The sequence below is a fragment of the Neltuma alba genome, unplaced genomic scaffold (assembly GCF_004799145.2).
Source record: "Neltuma alba isolate B1F8T4 unplaced genomic scaffold, ASM479914v2 tig00006923_pilon, whole genome shotgun sequence".
Taxonomy (NCBI): domain Eukaryota; kingdom Viridiplantae; phylum Streptophyta; class Magnoliopsida; order Fabales; family Fabaceae; genus Neltuma; species Neltuma alba.
The window spans coordinates 9,289-33,284 of record NW_021634621.1 but is presented as its reverse complement, the minus strand read 5'-3'; the positions used below and the strand labels follow the sequence as shown (position 1 = coordinate 33,284).

At 31.7% G+C, this 23,996-nt stretch overlaps 1 protein-coding gene across 1 annotated transcript; it reads left to right on the top strand.

Annotated features, from left to right (window-relative positions):
* The first annotated feature begins 3,293 nt into the window (after positions 1 to 3,293).
* Positions 3,294 to 22,628, top strand: LOC114751440 (probable serine/threonine-protein kinase At1g01540). The gene is made up of 7 exons (XM_028940112.1): positions 3,294 to 3,365; positions 5,713 to 6,109; positions 9,378 to 9,453; positions 9,536 to 9,683; positions 9,796 to 10,058; positions 10,172 to 10,759; positions 22,364 to 22,628. The coding sequence occupies exons 1-7, from the start codon at positions 3,294 to 3,296 to the stop codon at positions 22,626 to 22,628; spliced, it is 1,809 nt and encodes a 602-aa protein (XP_028795945.1).
* The last annotated feature ends 1,368 nt before the right edge of the window (positions 22,629 to 23,996 follow it).

Below are 23,996 nucleotides of genomic sequence, written 5' to 3'. Positions count from 1 at the left end.
TCCTTTTTAAATAAAAAATTAAATTATAAGAAAGAGAATAATAAGTCACCTAAATGGTGTCTTTAAAATGATTTTTTGGTTCAAGCAACAAAAGAGAAGTGACAACTTGGCTCTGATACCAATATAGGATGGGAAAAGGAGAAGAGAAAGAGAGGTAGAAAGACTAGAGAAGCTTTGATACCAGTTGATATAAGATGAAAATAAAAAAGATAAAAAGGAGAGCAAATAATGACAAGAGAAAAGGAGAAACTAGAGATAAAGGAGAAGTTTCTAAGGACATACTTCTTCTATTCATGGTTTGAGATTGTTACTAATTATGTTTTTAAATCGCTCCCAAGCTTCATAAAATAATTCACCTTTTTATTGCCTAAAAGATAAAAGTTCTCCTCTTAGTGTCACTCTTCTAGCCCTAGCTTATTTGGATTTGGCAGGTTTTGATAAGTATTTGTGAAGTTTGTGGTACAATATTAATATCCCTCTTCAACTACACCTTCAAGAATTAATTCTAAATTAAAATCATTAAATCAACATAGTATCAAAATAATTAGAATCACTAAATTAACAAAACTAACTACACTTCCTGTGATTATAGGAAAAAATTAAAACAACAAAAGAAAAAATCAAATGCAATCAATTGTAAAGTTGCAACAATTAACCACACAAACTTTGCTATAATTCTAGCCAGCAACATTAAACACTTATTCACCATCCAACGGAAACCACAAGCACATGAATCACAAGTAGTAATAAAACATGATTTCCTCAAGAATTAAGATAAAATCAAGTCAAATATCATAGCTATGGTATCAATTATGTCAAATGAAAACATTGAAAAAGGTGGTTTGTTTAAAATAAAATGGTTAAAACTCAAATGAAAATTGTTTAATAAAAAACTAAATTCGAAACTTGATTTTAAAACAATTAAAACCTAACATTATCTCTCATTATTGTACTTCATAAAACTTATTTAATGCCCCTCAATAGTGTCAAAATGATATTATATGCTAGTCCAATTTTGAAAAGCATTTGATGAAGTTTTCTCAAGTTAAAACTAAATTTTGTATTCTAGATTAACATTCACAATCTCTTGTTTCGGTTGATGGAAATACCTAATTAAAATCATAACATTATTTTGATAAATGATGGAGATAATAGTACCAAAAAATGCTAAATATAGGCATTTCCTTAAAAAAATGATTCAAATATTGTTACTAAAAATGAAGATGAAAGACGCATTTTCGTTTAGATGGTGGAATTGTTTTGTATCAATTTGAGAAATTAGTTTTGTGAATTGAATTTTTTTAAATGTGTGTATGTGGTTTTTAATGAATTATTTATTTCATTTTAAGGAGAGGTTGGATATTGAAATTTGTTTTAATTTTTATTAATTTGAAAAAACAGTAAAAAGATTTATGGTATACAATGGGCCTACAGTTTTGGCCCATCAACCCACTAAGTGTTACGATGAGAAAATTCCAAATACTAAAAACTAAGCAACCTAGCCGAACCTGTGTGCCCGCCCACAAGTTTAGCTTCAAATTGAGCTTTCCGGAATATGGGCCAACAATCACATAAGCAAGCTGAGCTTTAAGAGTTACCGCGGGGGGAGGAAAACGTCTGAGCTTTAAGAAAGATCCAAAGTTTCATCCAAAATAAGAAAAAGCCGAAAGGAAAATCCAAAGTTATCCAGAAGAAAAATCAAAAGACTATTATTGTACTTGAGCCTCGTAAAATAAAAGTCAAAGATGACCTAAAATTTATTACTTTTCTTTAAATGCGCTTACCAAAAGTGTTTGGTGCCTATTGTCAGTAACCACTAACCAAGGAGATCAATATCCGGAAAAAGAAAGTCACACGGGACATTTATGGCCACTAAAATTGAGAGAGAAAATTATTCTCTCAAGAGAGGGGAAGAAGAACTATTTTTTTTTCCGCACCAGAACGGGGAAGAAGAACTAAATAAGTAAATAATATTAATCCCTCATTTCTTTTTGTTAGGAAACAATCTCTCTCTCCCATAGTGATATTTCTAAAATATAAGAAACAAATTCTCTCTATATGAAATTTTAAACTTATCTTTTCACTTTTACTCATATTAAATATATGTCACTTATTATCTCTATAAAATAAATTTTCACTTATTAACTTTTATGTACTTTTTTTTACAAATAAAGGTATAATTAAAAGAAATGTATATATCTGATGTATTTATTGCTTTTAACTACTCCCTCCGTTCCTTATTATAAGAGACAAATAACCAAATTACGTTGATAAAAAAAACGGTTAAAATTAGTTGAGGACAATTAATGTGTAAAAAGTATAATATTTTTTCCAACAATACCCCTATTAATAGGGAGAGAGAGTATGAAAGAAAACAATTAAATTATTAAAAGAAAGAGAAGTGGGAGGGAGAGAGAGTATGAGTTGGAGACAAAATAAATAAGGGTAAAATAGGAAATCAATACAAAAAAATAAAGACAACTTTTAAGTGTCTCTTATATATGGGAACATGTCATAAGCATCAAATGTCTCTTATAATAAGGAACGGAGGGAGTAACATTTTAAATCATATGATTTCAATATATCTTACATATTTATTACTTTTAACTAATATTTTAAATCATATGATTTTTATAGTTATTTTTTATTATAAGGGACGGAGGGAATATTATATTACCTACTTTGACTCCCACGCGCGCACACAGGTGAAATTAAATAATAAGATGTCTTAAGAGTATATCCTCTTCATATACATAAATAATCCTCCACTACCACATGTATTAATCATCAATGTACTGCATCAAGTTATAATTTACAAAACCACATTATTAACCCATCTCTGACGAACTGTATATTATAAATACACTCATCTAGTTCAATCCCACGAGCTATATGACATTGCATCTGATCTGCACAACAGCAGAAGGTCTAATGGGCAGATCGGATGAAGGAAGCAGTCAGTCAGATAATAAATTACCTGCAGAATCAGATAAAGGCATAATGCAAGGGGATAGGGATTAGTTAAAGAAGCAGTATAATGATAATGCTAATCTTGAAGTCATGGAATTGTTTTGCTGTACACGTAATTAGTTATATAGTTGAGAGAAGCCAAGTCCACAACCATCCCTTTGTCACTTTGTTGGTGCTCTGCTCAGCAGATTTTAGTAGATAGAACAAAAGGCTAAAATAGACCCTTGGTTTAGAGGAATATGTCTCTTCAGGACATTTTTCTGCCATAATTTACATTGGAAAGTTTGTAACATGACTTGCCTGCTCTGTGCTAACGCTACGTGATGGAATCTGTCTCCACCCCTTATCGCATTGCAGAGGAGAATATTTGCACAAGTAAGAGCTTCGTCGGCCAAGTATTTTGCTTCATGTGAACTTGGCATCTCACCTGTATAAGATTTTCCATGATTCGTATAAAATATGTTGGAAATACCCAATATATATGGCAAGAGTAGCAAAGGAGTATACTGCATATGTGCAGTTAACGAATGAAACCAATTCATATATTTGGACTTGTGATTTATTAATCATGCCTATATATTAAAAAGGGATTTTTTTTTTTTCCCGCTTTTCACCCAATGAATGATTTTCTGACAATAAAAAATCATCATGGATGTTCATCTCATTACTTAGTTGAGAATCCTTCTTATCAAAGACATGCAGCCTAATAAGTTCTTCCTTCACGGGTTGTTGATTTTGGCTCTAATGTAGACGGTGTTCGAGGTGTAACCGCTTCAAAAGCTAAAGAGGAATATATAAAGCTTTCACTTTTCTTACTTCCTTGACGAATCGTGGTAAACCATCAAATGTGGGTTAAAATAATCAAAAGGTTGTTTGGACCGTAGAATTATTGTCAAATAGTGTGCAACACATGGTAGGTGTGTTTTCAACTTTCAAAGCACGACGTTGTCCCATTTCTCTCCATCTGCGACCACGTACAATCGCGTGAATCGTTCTCCCATATTTCAACAAGTAAAAGCCATTATTCAACCACTCTCCTAATCCTTATTACTTATTCTATTTTATTCTAAATATAGCAGGTAGGTAGGAAATTTTTAGTTTAAATTTTAGACCTAATTTTATTTTGTCTTATAAATTTATAATTTTTTTAAATTGTTCATATTGATTGCACATGTTAATTATGTAGGCTAACACATATGATTAAAGAAAGAAGGAAAACACCACCAAATGATTGGATCAGCTTGTAGGAATTATTCCAGCTTAACTAAAGGTCATGTGTTCGATCATTTGGGAACACACCAGCCTAGATGGTAGGGTCGTCACCCATATAGATCATACCATGGCCCCAATCCGAATTAGTTTGATTTGTAATATAATTGTACTTTTTTGAGTGTTTGGCTAGGATATATATAACTCATATATTAAAGACATGAGGAGGAAGTATAAGATATTTTTTAGATGGAAAGGACAATCTTTATTATAAAATGATCAAAATCTATGAACTAATTTTCAATATTATTTTTATTTGAAATCATTAACCGTATAAAAAAGGTGCAATGTACATTTGAGAGTTTTTTATTATCCTTTCATCAATGCATGGGTTTAAATATAAACAAAATTAATTTTTGATTCATTTTTATATAAAATTAATGACTTAACTATCTCTTGTTAATTTTCGTAAAATAGCTTAAAATATAAAAATAATATAATACTAAAAACCTGAAAAAATAGTATTACTCAAAATCCTAATTTAGTTTTTTGGGAATTCAAAAGTAGTACTATATATGGGCCAATTCAACCCTGCAGGACTGATCTATAGGGCCGTGGGTTTAAAGCAAGTCGGCCTTGTAGGGTGAAACTTTCTGAAATATCCCATTTTATCAAACCTAATCCTTAAGCTGACAGGCTCAAGGCTGGCCATGAACTTTTTGCTAGTTTAAGGAAAAAAAACAATTTTTTATATTTTTCATATATTTTATCAAAAATAAAAATAAAGTAATAAAATTACTAATAAAAAACATAGATATGAATAAAATTAAGTCATAAATAGAAAATATCATCATATTTAAACACCTATCAACATTTAAGAGCATCTAAAACATTAATCAACAAGATAACAATATTAAAAAATTATATCAAAAGTGCAAATGTGCAATAAACAATATTATTATCAATTTTTTGAAACTTTGTCATTACTATCATCATTATGAGTATGCTCTTCTTTGATGGCAAAAATATCAAGTTTTTTCCCATAAAAATTTTGCTTTTAAATTTTGCACTCTAGCTATTAATTGAACAAATTATTGTCTAAAACCAAATAATTAAATCAAACCATTTTATGAACTTTAATTTGAAAATGATTATAATAACTAAATATTTAAAATATCATTAATAATTAAAAAACTAATAAAATTAAAATTATATAAAAATTTTAAAAAAAATTATAAAAAGATCTAAACAAACTAGTCCTTAGCCCTATAAGACCGACCAGTTTAGGCCATTGACTCTATAAAACGAATCCTTTTAAACATGTTTCCTCTTTCAAAGGAAAAATTTTAAACCCAGTTTTCACAATTTTTAGACCTAAATATGCCGGTCCGACTGGCTTGCCTCTTTTCCCCCTCTATTCAAAAGCTTAATTCATTTTCGTTGACCAAGTCTATTGGCTATTGCCGTCACTTATCAGTATTCCGGCCCGTAGTCTTTGTTTTGATTGAGTCGAAACACTTCAACAACTATTAGCCGGTGGCACTCCCACCCAATGATTGGGTGAAAGTTAACGTAGATGGGGCTGTCTCTCATTCCAGAAACGTGGCTAGATGCGGAGGTGTAATTAGAGACTATAGAGGCCAATGGATTGTGGGATTTCACCAAACAATCGGAAGCTGCAGCGTGTTTGAAGCAGAGGAGTGGGCTATGTTTAAAGGCATCAGGTTAGCTTGGGACTCAGGTTTCAAGAAGGTTCTGTTAGAATCTGACTCCAAAACCTTGATTGATATGTTATTGAGTCCTGATGTCCATAACACGCGCAGCCTGATATTCTTGGAGATTCGTCGATTGATGGGTCTAAATTGGGAGATTGTCTTCAACCATATTCCTAGGCTCCAAAACCAGCTTGCTGATGCTCTTGCTAAGGAAGGTCTTTCTATTCCTCTATGTTGACCAGTTGCCCGACTCATCTACGGGCGTTGTGCGATAAAGATGTGTTGGGATCTATTCCCTTTGTAGTTTAGTTTCCTCTTTGGCCTTTGCGCCTCGTTTGTATAAAAAAAAACTATTAGCCGGTAGCGCTCTTTTTTCGTACAGTCCAAAATTAAATTAAAAGAAACGAAAAAGTGATATTTTAGTGTTTAGAAAATAATTGAAAAAACATGTTACGAATGAACAAGTTTTCAATCAAAACTCTAAATCACATATATATGGATGATTTCTTTAATTATTAAAAATTGATCATGAATTCTTTTAAACTTCAAAAAAGTTTTTTTTGTGTGAATAAACTTCAAAATTTGTGTAGATAATAAACTCCTTTTTCATTGCATTTGTTTGTAATTAATCATTTTAATTATGTCAAAAGAAAATTTTTAACTTTAAACTATAATTAAATGCCTAACAACAAATTATATGTACACTTTTAAAAATCTAAGTTAGTTATATTCAAATTCTAATAAAAAAATTATTTACATTCCGACCAATTTTTATCAAAAAAGAGTAGTTAAAGTTGAAGTAGTTACTTTCAAAGTGACAAAAAGACACACACACACATATTAATTGAATGTTGTTCCTATCAATGGAATAGATACACATAGATAACACACACACACACTGACACACAAGTATATTTAAAAAAAAAAAAGTAAAACAAAATGAAAATGAAGTTTCATTGCACCCCCAAAGTACACAGAGCTGTAAGCTTAAATTAATTACTCCTCCGGTCCTTATTATAAGACCCCATTTGACTTTTTATTTGGTCCTAATTATAAGACCCCAATCCATTTTGTCTCTTATATTTATGCATTTTTTCCCAAGATAATCCTTCTAATAATGATAGTTTTAGCCAATATACTTAATTAGCAAGGATATTTTAGGAATGACAACACTTATTTATTATAAATAACCAACTTAACTTACTTCCTTAATCTCCTCAAATAAGTCAATTGGGTCTTATAATTAGGACCGGAGGAGTAATTAGTTATCTCATTCCAAATCAAAGTTGAAGCAGCCTTATGGAGGCCTAATTAATCACTTGCATCTAGCTTAAGCATGCAGTTTCCCCTTGCCTCCCTTCTACATTGATTAGTTTACTATCTAACATTCCTCTCATATTTGTTTAATTTATTTTATTTATTTAGATTATTTATATTATAGGCGGATGATAATGTGGTTACGTTGTATATGGAATATTATATGTAGGAGTTCCGTCCTCTGAATCTGATGTATTGTATAAACTATAATTTGCCAACAGTTTTTATATTAATTATTTCTAATTACTAGTAAAGGATCCACGCTAATAATAATAAGAGTACTTTAAAATTTATTAACTTTGCCTTTAAGATGTACTGATGGACACATTTGATTTAGGTCATCCAAATATAATTTGAAAGATTTAATTTTTAATTATTTATTTTATTTTTAAGGAAACAGAATATAAAATAACCACAAAATTTTATCAATCAATTTAAAAAATTATTATTCCAATAAACAGTATAAAAAAATAATATCATTCAAGTTATCTAAGTTAAATTTAAACGGTAGTTAAAAATGCGGGTGAAATGGCTCAAATCTGAATGCATTTTGGAGGAAATGCCGCCGGGCAAGTTTTAAAGGTTGTATCAAAGGAATGAAGAACCGTTTTGGCCAGAAAATTTTTTTCCCGAAGCATATATCTTCAAATGATTAAATTTAGAGAATTTTATGTTTCGAATCTTTATTACCGATTCAGGTAACAATAAAATTTATGCCTCAACGTTTTTCCTTTGTCATGATTCTTATACCTAATATAACTAACAACTGCAGTCTCGTCATTTGCATCAAAATAACAATGAAAACTATATACTCCTCCGATGCTTAATATAAGACTTATTTAACTAATTTGATTAGATTAAGAAAGTTAGATAAGTTATAAGAAATATGACATGTTTTTCTCAAAACACCCTAATCATCTTCTCTAATATTTTCCCTCCATCTCCTACTCGATTATGATAAATATGACAAATAGATCTTACATTTAGGACTAAGATCAACTCAACAATTAGGTCTTACATTAAGGATCGGAGAAATATATATATACCGTAAAAAGTTTCCTCCTAGAATTGATAAAATAAACGAAATCCAACTAATTTTGTTTGATCAAGCAATTCAATTGTAAATGGTTTGGCTTTATTTTCTATAGGGTCACTCTAATGCTAAAAGGGATTTGCAAAAGGCTAAGATACCGTCATTTTCATACATAGATTAATGAATCAATATGTTTGTGTGTAAGAAGTGGGGTATATTACAAACAGTATTAAAAGTTGGGGTCCATCTTCTTAAATAACGTTGTGCAACATTAGGTTAATATTAATTTATAAGTTAGTAAGTTCGTTTGGAAAAAAAAATTAGCATGAGAGACAAAATGAATTAAGATTTTATATATTTAGAATCAAATTTAATTTTCAAATAATTTTTGCACTATCTTCGATTTTTAATATAAGATAAGAGCTAGTTGATTGATTTGAGTAAATTAAGAAAATTAGTTAAATTAGTTATTTGTAATAGATATGTCGTTTTCCATAAATATCTTTACTAATCAAGTGTTATTTGATGAAATATTTAACATCTGCAACTACTACAAGAACTATCTTAAAAAATAAATAAATATAAAAGATAAAATAGATTTAAGTCTTATATTTAAGATTAAATTAAAAGTTAAACTAACTTGTGATGGAGGTAGTATTAATTAGGACCGGAGAAAGTATATGCTGGTTTCGGTCAAGCCACATATTTCGCTGGAAATGTCACATATATTAATTAATATTCCTGCTCGGAGTGAACATTCTTGCGATTTTACATTGATTCAGTCCCCGTAAGTTTTGCCCGTATTTTATTAGTCAACGAGCCAATCGGTCTATAAAGTTTGTACACACACCCAGAGAAAAGAAATTACAATTAAAATAATCGAAATTTGGGCCTCTCCAACCATTAGCCAGCTTTTAAAGTCCTTGACTTCCAAGGCAGCCCCTTGTCTTCACCATGAGGCTTCTACACGGTTCCTAGCATTTGCCGATATTAACTTGCTGCCTTTTCTCGCGGAATCATTCTTGTTTTTGTCTTTCTCGAAACTTCAAAAATTCCCCCAAAAGCCTTCCTTCTTTTCCTTCCACCAGGGAAAAAGTTATAAGATTCTGGTTTTTTTCATCTTACACTTCCAGAACCCATCAAAGAAATGCCCGCCAAGTGTTTTTGTTGCTTCCTCCTACAAGCAGAAAACCAGCTAGTCAAAACAAGGTATGTTTAAATATCTTCCATCAAACAAGAACAATTCTGATATTTCTGTTTCAGTTCACTGATCGATCCTATTTCCGCATAGAAATGACAGCAAAAATAGGGAATATCCATGGGAAATGTACACGCTGAAGGAATTGCTCCGTGCAACAAACAATTTCCATCAAGATAACAAGATAGGAGAAGGTGGCTTTGGAAGTGTTTATTGGGGTCGAACAAGTAAAGGCATCGAGGCAATTATATATATATGCACATATATATTCATATTTTGTATCCTTCATTGATCTGATCTCTATAACTTAAACATATATCCAATTATTAATATCTGTAACGTGAATTCTGCAGATTGCAGTGAAGCGACTGAAGACGATGACTGCAAAAGCAGAAATGGAATTTGCAGTAGAAGTAGAAGTACTTGGAAGGGTGAGGCATAAGAACCTTTTGGGTCTAAGAGGATTCTACGCCGGAGGAGAAGAAAGACTTATTGTTTACGATTACATGCCCAATCATAGCTTGCTCACACATCTTCACGGCCACCTCGCTTCAAGTTGTCTCCTAGATTGGCCTAAAAGAATGAGCATCGCCATTGGAGCAGCTGAAGGCTTAGCGTAAGTACACACACGTGTGTGTGTGTGTGTGAAAAGACTTGGCTTAATGTGATTCTCTTCAGTTTTCTGTCTATGTGTTTATATGACTTGCTTCCATTTGTGATTATATGAAGGTATCTTCATCATGAGGCGAATCCTCATATCATACACAGGGATATAAAGGCAAGCAACGTTCTATTGAACACAGAGTTTGAAGCGAAAGTGGCTGATTTTGGTTTTGCGAAGCTAATACCAGAAGGTGTGAGCCATTTGACCACAAGGGTGAAAGGAACTTTGGGATATTTGGCGCCAGAATACGCCATGTGGGGGAAGGTTTCAGAGAGCTGTGATGTGTACAGTTTTGGGATTTTGCTTTTGGAGATTATTAGTGCGAAGAAACCGATAGAGAAGCTACCAGGAGGAGTGAAAAGGGACATAGTTCAGTGGGTGACGCCTTACGTTCAAAAGGGTATCTTCAATCATATTGCAGATCCAAAGTTGAAGGGTAAGTTTGACTTGGAGCAGTTGAAATCTCTGGTGATGCTGGCTGTGAAGTGCACCGATAGTAGCCCGGAGAAGCGGCCGAGTATGGCGGAGGTGGTGGAGTGGCTCAAGGGCGCCGGAGGCGGAGGTGGGAGGAGGAGAAAAGAGATTCCGCCGGCAGCTATGAGGGATGAAGAAAATGACAGGAATGATAAGGACTACGAAGACATGGGAAAGAGGCAATCCATGTTGAGAATACCAAGCGATAGATATAAAATAAGATGATGCTGTTTGGTTTTATATGAAAAAAGGATGATTTGTTTTGATAACTTCTGTGTTTTGTGAAATTAAATATGAATGTTTCTATTGTTGATGGAAAGTGATTTATGGATTTTTATATTTCGGAGTTTGAGATATCTTCTTGGCTTTCCCACCTTTTCTGATGCCGTGTGGCCGAATGACCCCATGATTATGACTATTCTTGCAATGGACTTATTTCTCAAGGCACATATGTAATTGAGTACATTATTTTAAAGACCAGTGTGATCTCCGTTTTCGCATTCAATTCTAGTAGACAAGTTAAGCTGTATGGGTCTCAAGGGAAATCAACTATATGTTTGGGTTCATGCTCTAGTGACATTAGGATCAACTTTTGATCCAATCTGGCTTAGGCTGTGATATGAAGCCCGATCTTATGGCTTAACTAGTTGTGGTTAAACGGGCTGGTAAGAACAGTTATAACACAATTAGTGCTGCCCACAAGAATTTTATTCTCTCTCTTCTCCCTCATTCTCTACTTATTCTCTCTTTTCTCTCTCATTCTCTACCATTGGGTGGTGTGGTCAAGTGCTGCAGCTCCATCGGGCCCTCTAGTTCTTAGTGTTCACATCCATAGCAATCCTGCTCGAACAGTTAACACTCTGTCTCAACTCAAAAGTCTAATTGAAAATAAGTCATTTTTTTTACTGTCAATCCAAACGTACCCTAATACTCATTAGATTTGATAAAAGAAGATTGAAAACAGATCTTTTCTTTTCTTTTGTTTTTTTTTTTCCTTTTCAAAATCTTATCTCTACTCCATTCATGTTTAATATTTTATACAACTACTATTATAATATTTTATAAATTGAAATTTTGTATTTGTTTTGTAGTGCAGTTATAAAGTATACATATCAAATTCTAACCATCTAATTTTATATATTTATGTTTATAATAATAACTTTATAAAATATAGAATATGAGCCATCCATATTTTTATCTAAGGATGGATATGAGAATTTAAGAAGGAAAGAAGCAAGAGGAAAAGGAAAAATGTTAGGACCTGCAAGAAGATTTGGTTCATTTTTTAAGCAATTTTTCTTTTTCGGCCGAACGTTAAGAAAGCTCGATGTTCAAAAATTTTAGATGAATGAAACCGCACTAAAAAAGTTATCTCTTGTAATATCCAAATGTTCAAGGTAAGTTTGGTAAGTAGTGCTCAATAGAAAATAATTATATTGTATCAAAAATATTATATAAATTTATTTATGTATTATTAGATGTGACTCTAATATATATATATATATATATATATATCTCATACAAGCTGTTTTAATTGTAACTTATAAATGATACAATTTCCTACAAATTACCACCAGCTACTAACAGTGTAGAATTAAAAACTTTTATATGGAATCCTGCTGCGTCAATTTATCAGTTCGATGGTCTGGAATTCACAATAAAACGAGTAAATTATTTAAGGGAGAAAAAAAGAAGAAGAAATTTGAGTTTTTTTTCCCAACATGGTAAGAAATATTTTCTTGTCATTCCAAATCAATTAAGGCGCTATCATATATTCTCACACATGTGTGGATACATATAAGACTTATAAATTGTATTAGTAGTATTTCCAACTCGAGTTCTATGGATATGTCATTGAATTTTTTTTTTTAATAAAAATTTCAATGACAAACATCTCCCTATTATAAAATGGGAGAATTACATGAGGTCCAATAAAAATATCTAATTATTAAGAAATCTCAATGACAAAAACTAATATAAATATATTATTATTTTTTATCTTAAAATTTGTCATTATATACTCCTTCGTTGTTAAGGGCAATTTTTTTTTTAGAACATAATTGCCTTTTTTTTTTTTAACAATTCTTGCCTACTGCTGTAAGAAAAGTCATTGTCAAATCACTTATAGATTAATAACGTCAAACTCTAGTTTCGCTACACTTCTTTTTTTTATCGTCAATTTTGTCCTTTCGATCTATCTAGGAAGTGATGAAAGATTGGAAAGATAAGAAAGAAGGATATTAGTAAAAAAAAAATTAAGGATAACAATTTTGAAGGATGTATAATTGTTTATGAAATATATAACAATTAAAGATTAAGATCCTTTATTGACCTTAAAAAAATATGGATTAAATTACGTCTACTCAGTTACAACCCTAGCAATGCAACTTTTAAAAATTAGAAGTTTAGTTGTAAAAAAATGAAAATTTTAGTTGTAAATATCATAATTGTAATCATAAACAAGAAGTCTACCTAATGTGAAATTATATTATTTATTATTTCAACCAAGTTTTTGAGCTTTAAAATTTGAATAGCACAAGAATTTGCAAATGAGGTTAGCTAGCTTATATTATTTATAATTAAGCTTTTGATTTTTTCAATTAAACTTTTGTTTATTAAATTCATTACGTTTCCATGAGAGAGAAGTCATTTTATTGCATAGCATTTCTTTTAAAAGTAATAAAGGACCGTTCCTTAATTGTCATTTGGTTAAATCGCGAGTTCGAGTATTACTATTATTTTGCGACTAATTACCTACCTTATACATTTTCTTGTAAAATCTTTCAAAACCCTAAGCGATGGAAGGTAAAGGGAGAAGAGCTATTTTCTGTACTAACTTTGGATTGAAAGGGCATTGTTTTGTTTTATTACTATGTAGTATCTTTTTATTAGAAGCAATCATATTCAAAGTATTGTTAAGTACTACTTTTTGTCCTTAATATAGGACCTTATTTGACTTTTATTTTGGTCCTAAATAGAAGACCCTAATCCACTTTGTTTCTAATATTTATGCTTTTTTTCTAAGATAATCCCTCTAACAATAGTAGTTCTAGCCAATACACTTGATTAGCAAGGATATTTTAGAAAAACAACACCTATTTGTGACAAATAACTAACTTAACTTTTTTCTTAATCTCCTCAAATTAGTCAATTAGTTCTTATAATTAGGACTGAAGGTAATATAAAATATAGCTACTTCTTGTAGTAGGGATTTAAATCTTGAATTGTCAGACTAACTCCTTCCACTAACTTAACAAATTCAAACATTAATAGGCTTATACAAAGTTTATTTTAAAACATAGTTTATTTTCATATTTGTTCAAAAAAAAAAACTCATATCAGTACCAGTGATACCGCGTTCAAGCCCCAGCTGGTGGCGAACTCGAATCCTTATTGGGCCAGTACTAACTTTGGGCATAACCCGCTTTGTTAATGGGCTGTAAATCCCTCGAAGCGCTATTCCCTCACGATGCTTCTCTCCGACAAACTGATCTCATTTGCCGGCTAAGAAATTTTAATCTTGTTGATGATCTAATTTAACATTGACTGTCTTTTTATGGCAATATATTATAATCAATCATGTTAATATAAGTCCCACTAAATTTCAGGCAGAAAAAAACAAAGGGAAAAAAGATTCACTACGGCGTATTTCAACTATGAATCATTTATGCACAAACATAGGGATAAGAATTATTCAAAAGAATATATATTAATCACATTACAATTTTGATACTCATTTTAATACTTTAAATTATTCATATTGAACATTTTAAAATAATTGACTATTAAATTTAGGCAAATAAAAGCCAACAAAGAGTGATACACATGATTAAAAATTGGAAAATTTGATCTTTTGGTCCCCATAGTTTTCACTCATTGGTAACATAGTTATTATATTTTGACTCTGTGTAACTCAATTCTTATAGTTCAGACTCGATTATAACTCAATCCCTGAAATTTGACTCATTGCAATCGGTCTCTATACTTTTAACCATTTTATTATTTAGCCCCTTTTTTTTTATTAGATATATAATTTCATTTTTCAAAAACCCAAGGACGTCTAAATTATAAAATGGATAAAACTAGAGGGACCAAGTTGCAGCAAGTCAAATTTCAAAGATTGAGTTACAACCGAGTCTAAACTATAAGGACTAAGTTGCACCGAGTCAAAACATGCGGATTGAGTTACAAACATACCAAATCTCTCTTAATTAATATCATTTAAAGAATTTAAAAAGCCACCAACAAGAGTTGGTTCAGTTAGTAAGAAGTCGACTTATAACCCATAAGATCATAAGTTCGAATCACACTGTCGATATGAGGATTTTGTTGGTAGGCGATTTGTAAGTACTTCTGTAAACGCTTTCTGAGCCTAGAGGCACACCCCTGACCCTGGTGAGTTCCTGGCAGTGTAAAAAAAACTGGACCGGACCGGCCGGTTCAACCGGTAAACCGGTGAACCGGTCAGTGGTCCGGTCCGGTTCATAAGCTAAACCAGGAATCGGTTCAAACCGGATTGAACCGGTTAAACCGGTGTGAACCGGTAAAACCCGATATGAACCGGCAATGAACCGGTTTAAATAAATATATTGATATTTATCCTATTTTTTCTTATTTAACTCCTAATATCTCAATTATTATAGATTTAAATGAATTTTAATGATAAGTTTGGTATCAATAGCTATTAATTTTAGTTATTGAAAAATCATAAAGATCAAAATTCTCAATATTGTTGTACTTTATTATTATTACAATCAAATTCTTATTGTATTTCTTTATATTTTGTTATTAGTAATTATTAGTATTGTTATATTTTGTCATTTTTAATTAAATTATATTATTTTAATATGACCGGTTTGATCCGAGTTGACCCCGATCTGATCCATTAACCCTTGAACCACTACCTCAAAGATTTAGTGTTCGGTCCGGTTTTTTGTTCCTTGGTTCCTGGGACTCAACTCACTTAAACTTTTCCTAATTAAAAAAAAAAGAATTTAAAAAGCCATTTGCTTTAAGACATTTCCCATGCTTCATAATGTGTCCAGAAACTACTAGTGAAAGAAGTTATGATTTTGTAAAATTGATTGCAAGATGGCATGACATGTTGGGCCAATTATGTCCAAACAAAATTAAATGTAAAAAAAAATTCAAGTTGACACACACACACACACACACAAAGTTCCTTTTCATAAGGGACATATAAAGGTAGAGAACTAGTAATAAAAACCCATTTGCCGTAAGACATTTCCTATACTTCCTAGTGTGTCCAAAAACTACTCGTGAAAAAAGTGATGACTTCGTAAAATTGCTTGCAAGATGCTTGACATGTTTGGCCAATTATGTCCAAACAAAATTAAATGTCAAGAAATTCAAGTTGGTATTTTATATTGAAAAAAAAAAGTTCTGGAGATCCTTCTCATAAGGATATATCAAGGAACAGAACTAACAATGAAAAAAGAAAAAAGAAAAAAGAAAAGTCAAACGTGGATTGAGAAAGGCTAGAGGAAGAAGCATGTGGGAGAGGAAGAGCCAAAAACAAAAGGGGGTCTGGGAAACAGCTTTATGAACTCAAATCCCAACGTGCATATTTGTGTAGTTAAAAGAGGCCAAACCTATCGTCCTACGTCCCCCTAGATAGCCCCTTAGTTAGCAGGAACCCTAGAAGATTATTCATAAGTCATAATATTATAGGAGACGAAGGCTTTGCTTTCGAGGTAAATTAGGGCTTTCATAGCTCAGAGAAAGTAATATAGGAACCCCGCCTCCTGCATTCATGCAAAAGAGCCTCTCTATCTGCAAAAAAGCTTCTGAAAGCATTTCCTCTGTACCCTATCACAGCAACATTTAAAGACAAGGGAGTGATTTCCAATTAACCTCCATAAAAGCATGCCTCTTCTCCCTCACTGTATCTGTGTGTCCATTTTGAAGAATTGTAACATACACACACACACGCACATATGATCCTCACACACACACAGGTAGGTAGAGGGGGCTATCTATATATGTGAAAATATACGAAGGAGCCGGCCTACGGGAAGGTATAGGGTACTATATATAGGATTAGGGTTTCTCTCTCTCTCTCTCTCTCTCCCCCCACTCATGAGATGCCATTTACCTGTCATTCTGTGTTTCTACAGCTAACGGTTTTAGAAATTTAAACACTCTAGGGGAACTGCAACAACGAAAATGGAGGATTATTGGCACAGAGAGATTATCTGGTTTTTTATGTCTTTATACATATAATAATCATATATACTCATGCATGCATGGCTTTCATGATGCTCTCCAGCTTCGCATTTGCAGCCTTATACTCAAAAGGACACACAGAGAGAGAGAGAGAGAGAGAGAGATGATATATATTTATAGTGCTGTGTAGCAGTCACGAGCTGCAGAATTTTGAATGGATCCAAACCCGAAATTCATGTTGATTCAGAGACCACAATAACACAGTGTCCATTGTCCACACACATTTGTGCCTCTGAATTTGATGTTACTTGTCGGAGATATTATAGCACTTAGTTTTACTTGTATTTCTTAATAACATGCACTATGGAAACATATATCCCATGAGTGGTCGCTCTCTCTCTCTGTCATATGGTCGACTCAGAGAGCTTATAATTATTATTAGCCAGCTAAGAGATCAAGCAAGCTGAATGACTTTTGATTATGATACACTGATACAAAACATTGTTATATTTGTTTTATGACGAAAGGAACATGACAAACACGCTATATGTACATATATATATTATATGCAGAGCAAAGCGCGATGGTCAACTTCCTTCTTTCTTCGTTTTGGGTTGTTGATATATATACATATATATATATATATGTATATATAAATCGTCAAAGTTGCAGAAAGTCAAGCACGACTTTTGGGGACATTCTTTGTCTTTCTGCTCTGTTGCTGAACAGTAATGATCATCTTTAGACATTGTTCTCATTTAAAGTTGGCCCTTTTACGCATATATCAAAATTCTAAAGCAAAGTAAGACGTAGATGCATCATGCATCGATATGATCGAGCACCTTATATAAATATATATATATAAAATGAGAATCTAAATTTTTTTATATAAACACACATAGATTTGTAGTCCATTTTCACAAGTAAAATATTATATTCAGTTTCGATATCATCCAATAGGGCGTCATAAGAATAGAGTACTGTATAGAGAGAGAGGATAATGAAGCCATTCGTCGTCTCTTCTTCTGTGCATTTATGGACTGTTCATTGTGAGTGGGTAATGTGTTGAAGATGGATGATTGTGCATGTTGATTCTTTTTTTTTTTTTTTCGTCTTTTGCGTGTTTTTGTAGAAGCAGATGGAAGCATGTTTGGCGGGATTGTTCAGCTTCAACTTTGGATCTTTTCATATCGCTTTCAACACAGAAAGTTATTGCACGCTGAATTTGATGCTCTCAGTTTATTAGAATATATCTTTAGTTTCAGGAGGACTGATCGAAAAATATATCAATGTGAGATGATTTAGAAACTAATGGTCTTTGAGATTTTTGCGTTAAATTAATGACTTCTCAAAAGTATATGTGTTTGCAAGAAGCAACTAGCTCCCCAGCTAGAGACATATTTTTCCTGTTTAGTTGTTTAGAACATGTGTTAACTGCAACAATCTAAATAAACAATTTGCTTTACCTGAAAACAGGCATACACTTGATATATAGGCATAATTGATTAAACAAATGTATTGGATTATTAAACTTATGTTTTTGTGTAATATTCCTCTGGTCCTTAATATAAAATCTAATTATTAAGTTGATTTTAGTTCTAAATATAAGACATATTTCTCATGGTTATCAATTTTTTCTAAGTTATCTCTATTGATACCCTCCCAATCATAATCAAGTAGGAGAAGGAGGAAGGATATTAAAGAAGATGATTATAGTATTTTAGGAAAAACATATCATATTTCTTATAATTAACTAATTTATCTAACTTTCCTAATCTAATCAAATTAGTTAAATAGGTTTTATATTAAGAACCGAAAGAATATATCTAACTTATATTCCGTTATATATAATTGTATAATGCTAATAAAAAGGCAAGACGGGGTGCAAATTTAGTTCATAATTATACAAAAGCTATGCACGTTTAATTAGTATGGTCGATACTGGGCAAAAGGCCTCTAATGCGCCACTTTCTAATGCCCCTTGGGTTAAATGTATTTTTCTTTTCTATTGATCATTAAATTCTATATATAAAAACTGAAATGTTAATATCTTATGGGATGAAACGTTGTAATTTTGAATTTTTTATTTTTCAAAAAGATCAAATTAAAACAAAACACTTTTAAAGCATTTTTCTTTGAAAAATATATTAAATTCAAAACTACACCATTTCATGCTCATAAGACATTAAAATATCACTTACTATCATCGGTCCTTAATATAAGAGCTAGTTGACTAATTTGAGTAAATTAAGAAAATTAGTTAAGTTAATTTTTTGTAATAAAGAGGGGTTATCTTTTCTAAAATATCCTTGATAATTAAGTATATTGGTTAGAACTACTATTATTACAATGACTACTTTGAGAAAAAATAGATAAATACAAAAGACAAAGTGAATTAGAATATTATATTTAGGACTGAAATAAAAGTCAAACGAACTTTTACATTAAAGACCGGAGGTAGTATTTTATATGAAATCTAATAATCATAGAAAAAAAATACATTTAGAAGCTAGGGGAATTACAAAGAATATTAGAAAGTGGGACATTTAGAGGTACCTTACCCTATAGCTAGATATTTGATCCGGGTTGAGAACTGCAAAAATGGAGTTAAAACAGGCAGCAAAACCTAAAAATAGAAAACAAGTACAAACAAGCATCAACGGGAAATCTACGCTTTTAAGTCAAAATATTAGAACTCAAGTTTATAGTTGTTTTTTTTCCCCACTATATATGATGTGAGAATTTTGAGATTTACTACTTAACTCAAGTTCACTTACACTGGCCATTCAAACAATCTCTCCTTAAAGTATGAAGTCTATTAACTCTCACATATTGAAGATGCCCCAAACTACCAAATCCTTGTCGCCGCAATTCAATTCAGCCCTACTTTTAGCTTCAAAGAGTGGCACGCACGCACAAATTCATGTACGATCCCTTATAGGCAAAAACAAGGGTCAATCCCATTTTTAATGCTTTTAAAAGAAGTGAAATTACAGGCTTTCAATGTCATCTTCACATACCTTTTTTTTTTTTCCTACGAAAAAGTTTAAGTGAGTTGGGTCTCGGGAACTCACTAGGGTCAGGACATGCCTCAAGGCTCAAAAAACGTTTATAGAGGTACTTACAGATCACTCACTAATAAAGTTTTCATATCAGCAGTGAAATTCGAACTCACGACCTTATGGGTTATGAGCCTATTTCTTACCAATTAGACCAATTCATGTTAGTATCTGCACATACGATTTGGACAAAACCAAGCCGTGATGCCGTTTGTAAGGAAATTGGAACCCGAACGCTATTATATGTATTATGCCAACTCATGCCTACCTCACAAGGTGAATTTGAAAATAATGATACATTTACTGAATTAATATAATACTAAATAAAAACATTAAACTTGTACTATTTGTTCGTGATCAAATCGGATCTCATCCAGTGCTCATCGCTACATCGTATATTCATTGCTGTAATGAAATTAACTTGTACCATGAGCTTGGAATGTGCTCCAAATCAAATAGATTCTTCTATAAATGTTCATATCGTAAATTTTTCTGTAATCTTGTTTCTATATGCAACAAAATTTATTATAACTGACAAAAATAATCTACGATGGGGAAAAAATTTTCTGCAATCGTATTTTTTTAATTATTATAACTGACAAAAATAATCTACGATGGGGGAAAATTATTATTAACGGAATCAAATAATCACTTCCTCCCTGTATATTTTGCTGCGGTGCAAACTGAGATTGGCTTCAGAATTAAAAATATCTATGGGGCACTGTATTAAAAAAACAAGAAATATTTATGGGGCTAGTGATAATAGATGCGCACACACTCTAATCTATTATACTACCTCCGGTCCTTAATACTCCTCCGGTCCTTATTATAAGACCCCATTTGACTTTTTATTTGGTCCTAATTATAAGACCCCAATCCATTTTGTCTCTTATATTTATGCATTTTTTTTCAAGATAATCCTTCTAATAATGATAGTTTTAGCCAATATACTTAATTAGCAAGGATATTTTAAGAATGACAACACTTATTTATTATAAATAACCAACTTAACTTACTTCCTTAATCTCCTCAAATAAGTCAATTGGGTCTTATAATTAGGACCGGAGGAGTATAACACCTTGTTTGACTTTTATTTTGATTCTAAATATAAAACTCTAATCCACTTTGTCTTTAATATTTATATATTTTTTTCTAAGATAATCCTTCTAATTTAACTTGTTTCCTTAATCTCCTCAAATTAGTCAACTAGCTCTTATAATTAGGACCGGAGGTAATATGCATTAGATACGCAGTTCCTGTTTTACAGAGCTGTTAAGATTTTAACCCACCTATATTCTGCAAATATAAAATCAAATTATTTGCGGTTAAAATTTTATCTTGTTAAAAGGGGCGGATATCATACTTTACAAGGATATGAATTCACATCGTGTCTACATATTTTAACCACAAAAGCTTTATTTTTCTGGGTAAAGATATAAAATTTGTTTTTAACTTTAAGTACTGTTTTTTGGCCATCGTTTTAATCTCGGGAGAAAATCCCAAAAAAATACTTCCGAAATTTCAAAAATCTCAAATCAGAAATTGCTACAAAAATATGTTATCATTTTCTTTTCAAGTGTAGTCAAATACTATTAAATTATAATAAAAATGTTGAATTGCAATTTTAAAATTCAATTTTTTTTTGAGATTTTCGGTAATTTTTATTTCCCTACAAGGATCAATAATGTGATCTTTATTTTCTAACTTTCTGCTCTTTTATGAATAATTATCAATTATTGGTTCATTATAAAAATTAAAATTTATAATGAAAAATATTTTTATAAATAATTGAATTATTTATATTTAGAAAGATATTATATTACAGATTATTTTATTGCATAGATATAGGAAAGAAAATTTTATTCAATCAATAAATAGTACGAAAATGTTAATAAATTTTCGATCACTTTATTTCTTTATTTCTTCTTTTTTTTAACCTTGCGTTGTCCATTACTTTGAATTCAATGTAAATTATAATTAAGATAGTTTGATTGTTATGGCCATATGATGATTCTGCAATTTTTGTATTATAGTTTCCGGTATTTAATTTTAAAAATTTTTAATAAGCTAATTAAGTAAATATCTAATTAAAAAATTACAAATAATTATATTGGATGCTATCATGCAAAATTTCACTTCCTAACTATTGGGATTGTTGGATTGCTTCACTACTAAATCATGTATTAAATTATATGTAAGTCTTCATTGAATAATTTGAAGGGTTGAGGTGCACCCAGCACCCTGAACTATTTTTTCAGGTGTACTCAGTGTCCTAAAGTAATTTTCGGTGCATCCAGTATCTCAAACTAATTAAAACGGTGCATTCATATCCCGCGCTAACAGAAAAGTTAAGTTTGACTGTTAGTTGACTGAAAAATCTGACGTGGCGGACACGTAGGCGTCAGATGTGTATTATTTTGACGAGTTAAGGTGCGCCCAGCACCCTGAACTATTTTTCCAGGTGCGCCCAGTGTCCTAAAGTAATTTTTGGTGCATCCAGTGTCCCAAACTAATTAAAACAGTGCGTCCACATCCCAGGCTAACAGAAAAGTCTCATTTGACCGTTACCTTGCTGATTCAGCGCAAGCGTCGGATGTGTATTATTTTGACTAAAACTCCCGAGACGAGCCCGGTGGCGGCGGGTGTTTTCTCGGAAGGCAACGACGATGTCGATGGAGTGACCAAGGGAAAGTTTACTGTGTTCTACGAGGAGGAAAGCAAATGCGAGTCAAATGAGGAGTCAACAGAGATGAAGATGGAAGTGTGCTATGACAGCAGTTGTGGTTTCAAATCGGAATGGTAGAAGAAATTGGATAAAATGTTAAAGACGAGGATGTGATTGAATGGGTGGTACATGTACCAGGATTTAAGAGGGTGGATCGGTGGTCTTTATTTTTTTTAAGTTTAAAAACTGGCAGAAGATAAATGTTAGAAGAGGAGGAAATAAATTGAATTTTCAGTCAAAATAATACACATCAGACGCCTGCATGTCCGCCATGCAGGATTTTTCAGTCAACCTTCAGCTGAATTAAGAAGGTAACAGTCAAACGAGACTTTTCTGTTAGCCCGAGATGTGGACGCATCATTTTAATTAGTTTGGGACACTGGATGCACCAAAAATTACTTTATGACACTGGGTGCACCTGGGAAAATAGTTTAGGATGCTGGGCACACTTTAACTCCTCAAAATAACACACATCAGACGCCTACGTGTCCGTCACGTCAGATTTTTCGGTCAACTAATGGTCAAACTTAACTTTTCTGTTAGCCCGGGATATAGATGCACCGTTTTAATTAGTTTGGGACATTGGATGCACCGTTTTAATTAGTTTGGGACACTGGATGCACCGAAAATTACTTTAGGACACTGGATGTACCTGGAAAAATAGTTTGGGATGCTGGGCGCACCTTAACCCTAATTTGTATGATGTGTCTATTAATTAATGAGTAAAATACTCTGACATCTCTTACATTTTGTCCTAATTACATTGATATTTTTTCTATTTTAAAAATATAACACTTAGACTCTGTTTTGTTGGAAAGTTGTTAATGGGAGGGGAGGGGAGGCGAGGGGAGGGGAGGTGATAAGTGTGTTTGGTTTAAAAAAATAGAGGGGAGAGGAGGGAAGAAATTTGTTTTTTAGTACTTTCCTCCCCTCCCCATGCTCTCCTCCAAATTTGGAATTTTTTTTGGAGGGGAGAAAAATATTATGTCTAATATTGACCAAACTATCCATACTAACTTTTCAATATTTCAAGTTTGTCCATCTTATTTAAAATTTTTTTTTACTTCTTTCTCTTTCTAGCCACTAATAATATTTGATGATAATAATATAACATTATAATTATATAATATATACATATCATATATATTAATATGTGCATATCATAACATGTGTGTATTATAATTATATATCATAGCGCGTGTGTATTATAATCTCAGATAACATGCATATATATTAATATATATATATATATCATAACGTGCGTGTTATAATTATATAATATATACATATCATATATATTAATACATTTATTTATAAAATTAATGGGATAGAATGTTAAACTTTTTTTATCGTATTTCTAATTTTTTTTAGTTTTATCATTTTTTATCACATGTAAGTGAGGAAATTAGTTTTTTTTAATTGATAAATTAAGAAATAATAATTTTG

What these genes read in the sequence shown, in the direction of transcription:
- LOC114751440 (XM_028940112.1), top strand. Translation starts at nt 3,294, where the DNA reads ATGGAATCTGTCTCCACCCCTTATCGCATTGCAGAGGAGAATATTTGC. An exon ending in TGATGCTCTTGCTAAGGAAG is followed by an intron (nt 6,110 to 9,377) that starts GTCTTTCTATTC and finishes TTACACTTCCAG; the next exon opens with AACCCATCAAAGAAATGCCC. An exon ending in GGAGCAGCTGAAGGCTTAGC is followed by an intron (nt 10,059 to 10,171) that starts GTAAGTACACAC and finishes GATTATATGAAG; the next exon opens with GTATCTTCATCATGAGGCGA.